Genomic DNA, 15,104 nt, shown 5'->3' with positions numbered 1-15,104 from the left:
CCACGGATCCCACCATTTGATGAGATTTAGACTCTCAGACCCAAAACTTGAATATTTTGTTATCGTTGGATAAGACTAAACAATGCAACATTAGATACAGTATAGAGACTATTATGTGCCGTATCGGAATTAATCGGATCCGTTTTGATGCTGCTTTATCGGAATCGGATCGGATTGCAAAAACCTTGATCGCAGCACCTCTATTCAGCGGTGTGTTATTTTTTTATAATGACCCCTGAACTCAATAACAGACCGCCATCTAATCAAAAACTCATAGCACCTGGCTCATATCAATTTTGTGCCATATCCAACATGGCAGCCATGATGTAAACAAACACATAATGTCATTTAACAGCTACATTGCTCTCAATAACGTTTTTTAAAAGTTTTGAAGTGAGAAATAAACAATGCAGTAACCGAATATCGATTCTATTTTATCATCACTTCCCTTTGTTTTCCGAGGCGATCGCATTGCACTGGACGCACCTCCCGGCATAAATTAATGGAATACTTTAGTTACCGTCAGCAGTGAAATCCTTCACTTTTGGGTCAATTTATTAATTTCTTTATTAAGTAGCCGTGTAATAAGAGGCTCCACTATCTCTAAATCACCCTGTTGAGGTTTATTTCTCAATAATGACCTGCTCCCTATTGATTATCCCTTGCTTAATGTAGCTTTGAGCAAAACACCATTGCAGTAGCAAAGCTTAACCAAATAAAAAAGATTGTATGTTCTTTTCCTGGGGACAAACAAAATGCCCAAGGTCTCTTTTTTGAACTAATATACTGTATATAGTGTATTGTAATTCAAGACCAAACTGCTCTTAAGAACCAGCGTTTCCATTAGTTCTGCTGCTGAGGAGACTGATTATAATAACTGCAATAATAATAATAATAGGGTTATTATTTTTTTAACTAATCAAGCATTTATCCTGTACAGAACGCAGCTTCAAGTGCTTTATAATCAGCACAGTGATGGTACGGTCGGTTGGTAATTATAGGTCAGCTCAGGACATTGCAGCCTAGGTGTAGCTGTGGGTCAGGGTAGAGTACACATTAATCACCATTTACAAGCATTCATAAATGTGTGCAGCCTTCCCTCCACCACCTTACAACGGTTTCCTCTTTAACACTCAGGGTACCGTGGTAACCAGAGACTGTGTACTTTAGGCCTGATTTAATGCTTCTTGCACAGTGCAAGATGTTTGCAGTGTTCAGGGTTGAGAGTGTCATGTCTGCAGAGATGCCAGCAATGTAATATAAAAACCTCACAATGCAGATAAATAAGGACTACGCAGAGCAGGTGCAGTCCTTATGTAATGCACCCTCAAGTAGTAGTACCCTTAAATGTCTCTAGAGCAGCGGTTCTCAAACTGTGGGTCGCGAACCAAAGTGGGGTCGCGGGAGGGTGCCGTTGGGGTCGCGCAGTGGCATCCAAAAATAAGATTTTTTAAATCAAGAAACGGTAAAAAAATATTATTATTTTGTTTTACTTTTAAAAAATTGCTGGCACAGTATGAACATGTTTTTTTATTTCATTGGCACTGTGAGAGTTAATAGATTTTTGGGGGACACTTTTGAATAATTAAATGCAATAAAATAATAAAAAATGAATGAAAAAAGTAATTGAACAATAACGACCCCTCGTGTATTAGAAGGACAATATCAGTCACCAGAACCAAGGAGGGTTTAAAATGGAGTTATAAGTTTACAATGGGTTTGTATAGAAGGAGGCGTGTCTAATAAAATGAATATCAAATATCTAAATACTGAACCAAGCAACTTAAAGACTGTCTGGGGTGCTCACAGGAGCCTGAGCAGATGTTAAAATGACCCCCAACATGTTTGAAAGTTAAATATCCCTTTAAAAAGGTAATCTGCACAGTGATACTCACTTCTTCAGGCTCTCTTGCTCAGAGTTGTCCATTGCTCTCAGCCTGCGTGCGTACAGGAGAATCACATCGGAGCGCTTGGCTTTTTTATTGCACTGTGGACAAACACAAGATATAACAACAGGTCAATGAAAGACAGTCACCAACGTACAGATACGGGACAAAATCCCTGATCGATGTCACCTCTACTTTTTAATTTGACTTATTTTGAAAGACATCGTACTTACACACACATTAAAGCAACACTAAATCTCACAAATGACATTTTTTTAATTAGGACTAGTCTTAACACATTGATGGCCAAGATCGCATTGATGCGTTCTTTCATTTTTGGGGGGAAATTCCACAAGGGACCTAACACAGCTTTGGAATGATCGATCGTCACCCAGAGAAGTAGAATGTGGATGTGACGTCGTTCCCAAAAAACAGGAAGCCATCCGCTTCCTGTTTTTTTTGTTTTTTTTTTTGGATTTTCAGAAAAACAGCTGTAACTCAGTTTATTTATTTTGCATTGAAAACCACTAGTTTTCAGCGGGCCGAAGACCCAAAATGTCGGATGGCGGTTGGAACGTTGTCGTTCCTATGGATACACAGATCCCTCCGCTAACCCACGGGGACTATTTTGTTTGTGTTTGTGGGACACAATGTCGGTTCCACGGCGTTTCAAATATCATCGGATTGAGGTAATTATACGCTGGCAAGGGGATAGAAAACTATGTTTAATATCTTGGAAATCAATGTGTTAATCTGTGACTTGTGAAACAGTGTGAAAGGAGCTACAAACACTAGCGCACAATAATATGTGTGTCTGTATGTACTCTATGGACCCCCTGTGTGTCTGTATGTACTCTATGGACCCCCTGTGTGTCTGTATGTACTCTATGGACCCCCTGTGTGTCTGTATGTACTCTATGGACCCCCTGTGTGTCTGTATGTACTCTATGGACCCCCTGTGTGTCTGGAATAAAGTTTGACTTGAATTTAACCTTTGCTTTTTTTGTAAATATATCCCAGACCCATTAGGGTTTTATGGGAGATGCTTCTGAACATTTATTCTATTGCTGGTGCCGCAGGCTGAAACCCACCTCTTCAGGAAACACTACCTTCCTCTTCGCCTTGCCTGCTTGTTGTTAACTAGTTGTACAAACTCTTGTTTTATTGTTGTATTGTTTTATTGGATCTTGTTTATTCGATACACTTATTTGTTTTAGCTCTTGCTCATAGGGGTGTTCGATATGGCGATAGATATCGTCGCGACGATACTATGTCTCCACGATATGCTTTTTTAGAGATATCGTATCTATCGTCATAAAGTGAGTCACTCCGTCATAGTGTGCACTCACATTCTATGATTTTGCAGTTCTATACCTTAATTTATACTTCTGTAGTACGACGGTTTCGTTCGCCAAAAATAGCAGATCTACAAGCTAACAACGCGTCTCGACCGCACGTCCGGACTGCATTGATTGCTTGAAGATCTGTTGTGTTCATCACACAGGCTCCCAAAGTCCCCGCCTCCTTTCTTCTTGGCAGCGAGGGGACCGTCGCTCAGACTCGCTCTTGTCAGTCAGTCTGCACAACAGCAGTAATGGACGGAGAGTCGGGCTCATTTGGATATTCCAAAACCGACACGGTGCAAACTAAAGTTAATTGCAAAGTTTGCAATGTTCGAACGTCACTCGATATAACTTTTAACCAAACGCGGGTGAAACAGCGAAGGTATCCCCGCATAAAGAGTGCACGCACGTAAAAGTATCAGTACTGCAATGCAGAAATACTCACATTATGGTGATATATATCGTCTATCGTGATATTTCTTGAAAAATATCGTGATAGTATATTTTTCAATATCGAACACCCCTATTTGATTTTCCTATTTTGTCTCATCTGTTTAAGAAAGTAGGTATAGCTGATATATTGCACTTTTACCTTAGCGCTAGGTTTACTCTTAGTTACTTGTTTTAGCAGAAAATGCACTTAAGACTTCTGGTGATTAGTAGTTTCGTTCCCTACCTGAATGTGTTGAATGCACTTACTGTAAGTCGCTTTGGATAAAAGCGTCTGCTAAATGACTGTAATGTAATGTAATGTACTGTAAATGTAATGTAATGTAATGGTTTGATCATTTCAAATACTCTTTAACCCATTCAATCCGGGGACACATCTGTCACTTTAGGTTTCTTTGGCCATTCAAAAATAGCAGATTTACAACTTGTAGATCTGCTATTTTTGAAAAATCGTGAAAATGTGTGCAAATATATTATAACACTTGTAACTCAAATCTTTGCTTCTGGGGGGTCCCTGGAACAAAACATTTTACAAATGTTTGCTTTAAAAAATAGATATTCAAAGATTTCCAAAAATATATATATTTTTTTAAATAGCAGATCTACAAGCTCATAGCGCGGCACCGAGTGCCGCGCTATGAGCTTGTATATCTGCTATTTTTTAATAGCCAAAGAAAAAGGGTTAATCCATGCCTACAGGGAGATTATCACACTGACCTGTGGGCACTTGGCCGCCTGGCCCTGGCTCTTCAACCAGCGCTCGATGCAGGCGGAACCAAACAGGTGTCCACAGCGCAGCGCGGACAGCCGGTGGCCCCCCGCCGACGTGAAGGGCTCGAAGCAGATGGGGCAGTTGTTATCCCCCTCGCCTTCCGCCTCGTCGCCCTGAGAGGACCGGAGAGAGACCGCGGTGGAGGCGGCAGCAGACGCCACGGGTACCGAGGCTGCAGAGGATGCCTGGAGATGAAGAGACAGACAAGGCAAACGACACAGGCTCAATTCAATGTTATATAATCAAACCAAACCAAATGTGTTTCCAATCATATCGTTGCTGTCGGGGCAGAACCCTATCCTAAGTTTGTGTTTTTTCATAAATGAATGCCCTACGTCAGGGGTCTTCAACCTTTTCAGGCCAGGGACCCCCAAACTGATGGGGAGATGGAGCAGGGACCCCCTACCTCGTAGGGTAGGGGGGGCTACCACATATATTGTATATTTACGTATACAAATGTGTTTTATATTGCCTGCTCCTACGCCCCAGTAGGTGTGCAAAATAAAAATTCTCTACAAAATATGTATAAACATACCATGTTATTGTGCATTGTGCCTCCATTTATCTGTTTGCTATCGATTCATGTTGTTTAAAGACAATTTGACATTTTGGGGGGGAAAAATAATTTTTTTTATTTTTATTTTTTCAAACAAAAATATTGTTTAATCAAACAACAATTTCGCGGACCCCCTGCAGTACCTCCGCGGACCCCCTAGGGGTCGCGGACCCCCTGTTGAAGACCTCGTGATCATACTTTCAGTCTCACACAAAAGTATCAAAAGTAGCACATCTGCCAATCTGGGAACCCATCGCCAAAGGAAAAACAGCGCCCTCTGCTGTTTTTTACTCATTCACTTGGCTCTGGGAGGAGCTCAACGGAGCACCCGTGTGCAAGGAAACCAGGGTTTTGGTCTGCCTTCAGCCTTTCACTTCCGGTGGTGCGACTATGTTTTCATTCCCACGAACAATATTTCTCCACGGAACACTAACACTAATTCTCCCAAAGAACATGGATGGTTTTGGTTATAAGCCCACTTGTTTCTATGATGAAAGAGCAATTTAAAATGTTACTAACTTTCCGTGGTCTTGTCGGCTTCGAGGACGCTATTGTTAAATGAGTTTCGGCTTGTTTCTAGTGGGGAAGGAACAGCACACGTAAATCCCGCACTCTACATTTGAGTGGGTAAAGCGCGGCCTGCTTCCTGATCTGATTTGAATCGTGAAAAGTAACCGTTTTGGACATATAGAGACGATAAGATTGAGGTTATGGAAGTTAACTTGTTCAAGGTTGTGTCTTAACCACTTTTCACCCGTCATCCCTACTTTGGGTATTCAAAAATGTTACAGCAAACATTTCAAAAACGGATGTTTTGTGAGCTAATTTTTGTGTGATAAGTATAAAATAAGGCTGAAGTGGACAAGCAATCAGTTTTTATCCTTTCCCCCAATCTAGTCATTTATTCCCCCGTTCTTGTGTACTGTTGATGCCCCATCGAGAACAATAAAACACCATTGAGGAGAAACAAGCTGTGGACTCTATGAGCGTTACGTCACAACTGCCTTTTGGTCAGTTTATGAACTCTTCATGTTATTGATCTGAAGTTCTTACCTGAACACTTTGTTCTGTAGCCGCTGTCCTTAAAGTCCTGGCTGTAGTGGGAGCTGTATATATAAAGGGTACATACAAGAATATAAGGCACGGCGGTCTTATTTGTAGAGCACAGGGGTCTTTCAGGAAAAGGACCCCCTAGCTGAGAGAAAGATGAAGCAGGGACCCCTACTCTATATTGTATAAAATTGTGTTTCAGATTAAAGTTTTTTTTTTACTTAGTCTGCCATTTTTCCCCTCTACACCTATAGCCAAAAATAGCAGATCTACAAGCTCTCAACGCCTCGCAGCGCGAGGCGTTGAGAGCTTGTAGATCTGCTATTTTCGGCTAATGTTCCCCTCAGAAATTCTAGGGTTCAAGTGGTTAATGTAACAAAAACTAAATCATATCACACAAAGATTTGGCAGACCCCCCTATAGTAGCTCTGAGGACCCCCTAGGGGTCCCGGACCCCCTGTTGAAGACCCCTGGTAGAGCACATTTCAACAACAAGGCAATTCAATGTGCTTTAACACGGAACATCAAGTAAAAGGAGACAAGAATTATACGATGACATTAGGATGCATGAAACAAAAGTGGTAAAAAAAATAACATGACTACACATACCGTAACTAAGCCTACATGTAAAAGCTTAATCTGTACGTTATTACACAACCCTTTAGCTCGACAAATATGCCGTGTTTTCCAGAGGATACATAATGGTGTTGACGCAACTTGAGCCAAACACCTTTTACAATTGTATTTTTCGTGATTTCTCGTGTTTTAATTTGTTTCCGTTTTTTTCCACAAGGGGCGGGCTAGCTCAACTTTGGTGCCTCTTAACACTCTCACCGCCAGGCCCGTAGCCTACGGGCCGATAAATCCAACCGTACAGCGCCTATCCCGTAGCCTACGGGATGTGGTGCTTTTTCCTTTTTTTCCGAAAAAAAAAAATTTTCAATTTTCTATACGGCACATTTCATCGTAACACCACCGGAAACGGAATTATTCTGGATCATGTTTTGCCGATCCCGTTGGCCTCCATTCTAAAGCGCACACTGAAACGCCATTTTCTTTGATTGTAGTTTTTCTCCTCGCTGATCACTGTTTAACATAAACCGTTCTAACTACAACATGGCGGCTCCGTTTGACACGTGGTTTGGACTGGTAGACGCAGGGAGATGTCCGCGATGTATACAAACAGTGCACAGCTCAATCTTAAGGATTTTAACGAGGTCTATGGCGACGTGAAAAAAAGAAAAAACAACAATAAAATGTTGGTACATTATGAGATTAACCTCTGACGGTCAATGTGTTAAATGGAAGGGACAGATGGATCACCTGGCTTCCGTCCGCTCCCATTATACATCTCCTTGTGTCTTCTTTTTTTTAACGTGGTGAAAACGAGCCTATCACTCCACAATGGCGGCTCGCGTGAGAGATGTTATTGTTCCAGGCGTTAGCCTGGACCATCCACCATCGTACACGCATCCATGGTTTACATCCGGGTGCTCGTCGGCGAGTCTACAGCTCTGAACAGCGCAGCGTTACAAACGGTGAGATCTCTGGCACTATAGACGTACCCTGTTTTAATACAACTCTGGCACCGAATGTGTTAAGTACAGTACTTGAGTAAATGTACTTAAAGGGTTAGTTCAGATTTTTTGAGTATTTTCTGTAGGAAATACTTACCATTAATGTAGTGGTTGCAAAGGTATTAATTGATTGCCCGAGTCCCGTGGTCAGAGTTATGGTCCGGTTCTGATGAATATGAAGTAGTTCCGGTAGATTAGTAGATTTGGTGGGGGCCGCTCATTAAAAATAAATTAATTTAAAAAACTTGCGTCATTTGTATTGTTGACCTATTTCTACCATATAGTGCAGGTTTCGTTCAATTTCGACCCCTCTGTCACATGGTACTATTTTTTGTGTCATATATTTTGTGCGTGAGTAGGCTGCCGCGGCGCAGTGATTCTGGACACAAACATTAGTACCATGTGACAGAGGGGTCGAAATTGAACGAAACCTGCTCTATATGGTAGAAATAGGTCAACAATACAAATGACGCTAGTTTTTTTAATTCATTTATTTTTAATGAGCGGCCCCCACCAAATCTACTAATCTACCGGAACTACTTCATATTCATCAGAACCGGACCATAACTCTGACAATCAATTAATACCTTTGCAACCACTACATTAATGGTAAGTATTTCCTACAGAAAATACTCAAAAAATCTGAACTAACCCTTTAAGTTACTTTACACCACTGCATAATATGGCCCAGCCCTACCTGGGGGAGGGGGGTTCCGTGGGGGGGTGTGGGGGGCTTGGGGAGGAGGGGAGCTGCTCACGCGCAGGCTGGAGGGCAAGGCCAGGTCGGCCGGCAGCAGGGGGGCCGCGTGGTGGGGGGGGGGCTGCTGCTCGTCCTCAGAGTCACTGATCTCCGTGGTGCTGCCGGACATGGGCTCCGTGGTGCTGCCGCCGGACTCCGGCTCGGCCACGTTGGCGGCCGGCGCGCGCAGGAGGAAATCCAGGAAGCCTCGGGAGGGGTTGGCGTTGGCGGTCTGGCTGGGATAGTGGACCCTCAGACCTTGCCTGGAACATCAGAGAACGAGTAATACAAGACTTAGTGAGACGTGAAATGTTAAATAATAAATAATCAACGAAAAACAGTCTGCAATAACAACAATTAACCCTTTAAGACCTGGAACGCATTTGTGTCGTTTTTAGATTTGAGCTAAAAAGCATTATTTTACACTTTGGGCTATTCAAAAAGAGCAGATATACAAGCTCATAGAGCTTGTATATCTTCTATTTGTTTTAAATCGTGAAAAATGTGTGCTAATCTTTGAATATATATATTATTTTAAAGCAATTTCTTTTGCTTCTGAGGGGGTCCCTGGAACAACATATTTTGAGATGGGGGTCCGCGGCCAAACACATATCATTTTGGGGGGTCCTTGACATGAAAAAGTTTGAAAACCACTGATATAGAAACATACGTTTTTCAGAAAACTGTTAGGATTTAGAAGACGGCTTCAGGTCTTAATGGGTTAAAAAGGTTTTTAAAAGGTTTTACATTTTAAGTCTGAATTTGTAACGAGGGGTTCTTGCTTCAGGCCCCACAAGAACACTCAATTAATGCATGTTTCAATAACAGGCTTTGTCATAGCTGCCTCGTGCTATTTTTGTTTACAAAGCCTAAAAAGGCAAAAAGAAATGTCCTATTAAATCATTAATCGCAAATATTTGTATCACAATTAATTCATCATCAAATAAATGTGGTGTGAATGTGATCAGTGTGGGAATTTCCGTCGTTTACACAAAAACGCTAACAGCTTAAATTTGGGGAAAGGGAACAATGGGCTCCGTCACTTTCTTCATAATATGCTAAAGGGTCAACGCCCGGGTGGAAGTTCAGATCAATTGCTCAACGCACTGAGGAGAAAGATGTGGAACATACAGAAGTTCCTTCATTTAACCCATTAAAGCACCCGTGTCATTTTAAGATTTTAGCGTTGGATATTAAAAAAATAGTAGATATACAAGCTCGCAGCGCGTCACTTCGTGCCGCACTGCGAGCTTGTACATCTGCTATTTCTTTTTAATTATCTTTAAAGTGTTTGAAAAACAAATCTTTTCTGGAGGGTCCCTGGCACAAAACATTTTCAGATGGGGGTCCGCGCAGCCATTTGGAGGTCCTTGGCACATAAAAGGTTTGAGAATGACTGGTTTAGAAGGCATTGGTAGAATCGGCCTCAGGTCTGGTGGTTTAATGGTTTAACCCATTAAGACCCGAGGCGATTCTTAATTTTTTTTCAATATTTTTCAAAAATAGCAGATCTACAAGCTCATAGCGCAGCACTCGGTGCTGCGCTATGAGCTTGTAGATCTGCTATTTTTGAAAAATATGGGATGGGCAATATTATCGATTTCGCGATATATCGCAATATTTTATTTCGCGATACTGTATCGATACTCCAGGCCGCCATATCGCAATTTTTTGGGGGGGAAAAAACATTCAAAGAACCTATCACTGATCTGTAGCTACTCAATATGTAGTGTATATATATACAATATGTAGTTGTGATATATGTATATCGCAATATATCGCAATATGTATCGTATCGCAATATATTGCAAAATGTATCGTATCGCAATATATCGTGATACGCAATATATCGCAATAATATCGTAATATATGGCAATATGTATCGTATCGCAATATATCGTGATATAATCGTATCCCAAGTATCGTGATACGTATCGTATCGTGAGATTCTTGCCAATACCCATCCCTACAAAGAAATATAAAGTGACACAGATGCGTTCCAGGTCTTAATGGGTTAATAGTTAGATGAGTGAAATCAGTCATGGTGACAGAGAACTTCTAATCGATTGGCGGTTTTGAGCGCCGAGTTCACTCACCTGACTCGTCTTCGCCTCGTGGTCACCTGGGTGGCGGCGGCTCTGGCGGCGGCTCTGATGGGAACGTCTCGCTCTGCTCTCTGGCTGAACGCCCAGGTGGGGGGGAGACGCGCCGCGTGGGGGGCCACCGATGGACCCCGATGATCGTCATCGTCGTCGTCGTCATCTATGTCAGTGCTGCTGCCAGAGTCTATTACCACTGGTGACGACTGGCCCCCGACGGCTGCAGCCCCCACACCTGGCCGGGGGGGCTCCCCGCCGGGAGCCTCCGGTCGATGGACAACGTCCACTTCCATGGCCTCCATCTGCTTATAGATAGAGGGACGATCGGGTGAGATAACGTCATCGGTTTGGGGTGCAACAGTTAACTCTCTCAGTGCCACAAAACGAGTTATCCCGAGTTTTTTCTGAATGCCCTCAGTGCCAAGAACGAAAAAAGTTTTTAAAAAATATATATAATATATATATATATTTTTTTGTTAAAGAATGTTCAGAACCCAAGATATTGTGATCCGAAGATTTGCTGCTCCATTCACTTCTTGTTTAACTTATTACTGGAAAAGGCTGTATCTCGGCTCCTGAGCACTTTTTTTTTACTTAAAAAAAAACATTGCTGGCACAGTATGAACATCTTTTTTTATTTCATTGGCACTGAGAGAGTTAAAGGTAGGGTAAGTGATATTGTTTAAATAAGCGTTGAATTGCTTTATATTCTTCTGATAGTAATCACTGCTATAGAGTGTTTGTTCAGTAACAGGGGGGGGGGGTCTCCCCTCTCTCTCCAGCTCTTGATTAAACAGAAAATGCATTTTCTGGTTGGGATACCAATTTTATCCAATCAGGAGAGAGAACTCACACGGGATAAAGGATAAAGAAGTGAATTTGGAAGTGATGACACAATTGGAACTGAAATACTATAAAATTGAAGCTGATAATAAGTAGGTACTTTCTCCTGATTGGCTGAAAATGTGTCACCTACCTGAAAAGTATTTTATGTTTATCAAAGAGCTGGAGAGACAGGGAGACTCCTGTTACTGAACAGACACTCTATAGCAATGATTACTATCACAATATAGTGCTTTAACCTTTTAACAAAAGAATGGTTAGCCTTAATCAAACAAATCGATATAAATGATCATAAGACATTATCAATACATTAATTACCGATTAATAATCAATCCCTATTTCTGAAATATTATAATTAGGCGATCTACAAGCTGTAGGTTGTAGATCTCTATTTTCAATATTTTTGCATGAAACACGTGCAAAGAAAGTATAAACTAGGGTTATACCAGTGGTTCTCAACCTTTGTAGGCCGTGACCCCCCCAAAATAATCAAATTTGAACTGGGGACCCCCTACCCTGACAAGCACTTGGAATTGTAGGAGTTGAGGCGTTACATTTAGTTTGACTCGGTTCCACAGATAATTTGTGAAAATAGCAGATCTACAAGCTCACAGTGCAAAGCAACACGGCGCCGTGTGAGCTTGTAGATCGGCTATTTTCACACATTTTGCCTCTTCCTCATATATTATTTGACAATTTGGCCAATGTTTGACCACTTCTACAGTATAGATGGTTCATAATGATTACTTTTGATGCAATAATGGTCTTTTTTTAGTTAATTCAATTTAACATTTGAAAAGGTCTTATAAGTCCTTAAATTGTCACTTCACTGTCACCCGGGGACCCCCCCAAAAAAGGTTATTTGGGGGTCCCTCCTCCCCCTGGAGTCCAGACCCACAGGTTGAGAACCACTGAGTTATACAACCAGCGTGTCATTACTTAACATGAGACAGACTGCTCTGACGAAGATCTACAAGCTATCACGACGCGTTGAGAGCTTGTAGATCTGTTCTTTTCGACCCAGATGGGCCTCTAGTGTAGAATATTCATCAGATAACGACTAGACTCTAGTCTAGTTTCATGCTAAACGGCTGCTAACGTTAGCTCACTCCTCCTGGCTCCCAAAACGTCATATATATCTCATAATAAACATTAATAAATGTGACTTCCAACCTAGTAATATCACCAACGTTTAGTGACAACAACACGTGAAATGCATGTCATTTTTTATTTATATAAATTACGTTACGTTTGTCTCAACAACAAAAAAACACTGGCGTTAGCTTAGCATGCTAACCAGGCTAACAACAACAGAGCCAAACTGGCGTTGGGTTAGCTTAGCATGCTAACCACTTTAGCATGCTAACCAGGCTAACGACAACAGAGCCAAACTGGCGTTGGGTTAGCTTAGCATGCTAACCACTTTAGCATGCTAACCTGGCTAACGACAACAGAGCCAAAGTGGCGTATGGCTACTAGCTTAGCATGCTAACCAGGCTAATCCACAGACCAGACCCCCAAAACAAACCCTTTACCTTGTTGTGTGAGAGAGTGACTCTTAGTTTTCTACCGTCTCTGTTCAGACCTATGACGTCATGATGACTCAGTGGATCAGGCTAGAGGAGGTGTTTCAACGTCCAGAGAGAGTTTTATGTGGTTTGGTTGATAGTTATTGTGTTTAATTGAACAGAGTTATAGTTGATCAGATGTGATGCAGAGAGAGAGAGAGAGAGACGCTCGAATCTGCCCGCGCCACGGTTCTTCTTCTTCTGTTCTAGTGACTTCTGTTGATCTGTTCCGTTTCCTGTGCGAGCGCCGACTAGTGGTGGAAAAAAGTACTCACATTTTGTGCTTACAAACATCAATACTGCAATTATTGAATTTGACATATTTATTGAATTGATTTAATTTAATTGTTAAATGGAGAAATACTCTGTTACAAGTAAAAGTCCTGAATTCAAGATTTACTTGAGTAAAAAAAAAGTACAAAAGTATTGGTATCAAAATGTACTTAAAGTGCCAAAAGTAGAATTAAGAACTCATTGTGCAGAATGTCTCATTTAATATTTTTTTCAAATGTATTAAAATCATTTGAAAATAGCAGATCTACAAGCTCACAATGCGTCGTGATGCGAAGCATTGTGAGCTTGTAGATCTGCTACTTTCAAATGGCCGAAATGTATAGGGCTGAAGTGGTTTTGTAATAATAATACAAATCTACAACTAGTAACTAGAGGGTTTTGTTTGCACTTTCTCCCTTTTTGGTCCGTACATCTACATAAATGTTCAAATTTCAAATATAAAGTGCTGACCCCATGGCCATGGATGTTAACATTATGTACGGGCCCTCAGAAGTACCCGTATCTTCCGTATTGTTCAATAAAAAGCATTTTAATCCGATCGGTGGTCATTTTCCATTAGAGTTATAATGCATCAGAGTGCTATACACTTCCCAACCGTTAGGGTCCCGTAGTTGAAAGCGTACACGAAAATATGGAAAGAATGGCTACCAATCGGATCAAAATGCTTTTAATTGAACAATACGGAAGATACGGGTACTGTTGAGAACCCGTATATAATTTTAATATCCGTGGCCATGGGGTAAGCACTTTATATTTGAAATTTGAACGTTTATGTAGATGTACGGGCTAAAAAGGGAGAAATGGCAAAAACCAGGTTGAAGTTCATCCATGACTGTCGTGACAGACGGCCGTCGTGTGATCCATGGCCCTACTAAGCTGAAGTATGTTGTGGAACTTGTGGGCCATATGGCCATAATGTTCTGTTGTTGTTTCTGATTATGAATTAATCCATTATTTTATGCTTACCTGGAGGTTAATACTCTGACTTGTGTTTGGTCCTTTTGTTTTGTATTAGTGTTTTATCATTTATCTTGTTTGTTTGTTTGTTTACTTACATTTGATATTGTTTGGTTGAAGTGGTTAATTATTGCAGTTGGTTTGTTTTGTTGTTTAAAGGAGTAGTTCACCCATAAAATGACTTATTTTCTATCAAAACACGCCCCATGAAGCCTTGAATTAATAGAAAATAAGATTATTTGGGGGTGCAATACTCCTCTTATGTTTATTTGTTTCTAAAATAAACGAGTATACATCGTATCAATAGGACCCCCTCGAAATGCTACACCTCAAGGGGTTAATATTCATAATAAAGAATTTCAATCATCATCATGTTCTCAATCTCATCATCTTCTACCCTGCTGTGTGTTCACCCCGCCCTCTAGTGGTTCTAACTTGCCATCGTAATAGTAATGTAGTCAATAGAATGGAGAGTTTGGATCATTCTTTGCACAAAGAATTGCTGTGTAGCATATTTGTAGCAATTACAGCTGAACCTGCTTTGATGTACACAGTGGTTCAATGTGTCACATGTACTTACTGTACCTACATACTAATAATAATAATGTATGAACTGCTTAAACTGCTTAGGCCACAGTTGAGATTTAAAGAAGATTTCAGTATCCCTCTTCCAATGTAATAAAATAAATGTGTATCACTTTTACTCTTTGTATTACTTTTGTTGAGGTGCGTGTGTGCGTGCGCGTCTTTGTGTTCAGAACTGAAGCCATTCAGTTGCATCTGCTTTGATCTACAAAGAGGCAACACACTATCAGGCTTATGTGGAGATGGACCCCTCAAAACCTGCAGTTAGTTTTCTTAAAGTTTTCATCATAATTGCCTGTCAAAGCATATAGGACCCTGGATGACAAACTCTATTGATCCTTGTTTATAATGGTAAAGCTGTCAGAGAGCACTCACAAGGTCATAT

At 41.0% G+C, this 15,104-nt stretch overlaps 1 protein-coding gene across 1 annotated transcript in view; it reads right to left on the bottom strand.

Moving 5' to 3' along the window:
- rfwd3 (ring finger and WD repeat domain 3) overlaps window positions 1-13,012 on the bottom strand; it is a 39,459-nt gene extending 26,447 nt beyond the window's left edge. The window contains exons 1-6 of the mRNA XM_080437375.1: window positions 12,851-13,012; window positions 10,470-10,774; window positions 8,332-8,636; window positions 6,061-6,113; window positions 4,397-4,636; window positions 1,896-1,987 (exon numbers count right to left, since the gene is read on the bottom strand). Coding sequence (XP_080293501.1) covers window positions 1,896-1,987; window positions 4,397-4,636; window positions 6,061-6,113; window positions 8,332-8,636; window positions 10,470-10,774 — 995 coding nt within the window. The 5' untranslated portion in view covers window positions 12,851-13,012. The remainder of the gene's footprint in view (window positions 1-1,895; window positions 1,988-4,396; window positions 4,637-6,060; window positions 6,114-8,331; window positions 8,637-10,469; window positions 10,775-12,850) is intronic.
- Between the last annotated feature and the right edge of the window lie 2,092 nt (window positions 13,013-15,104).

This window comes from Gymnoscopelus braueri (assembly GCF_963280865.1).
Source record: "Gymnoscopelus braueri genome assembly, chromosome: 9".
NCBI lineage: Eukaryota > Metazoa > Chordata > Actinopteri > Myctophiformes > Myctophidae > Gymnoscopelus > Gymnoscopelus braueri.
The sequence above is the reverse complement of the archived record's forward strand: the minus strand, read 5'-3'. Positions and strand labels throughout refer to the sequence as shown.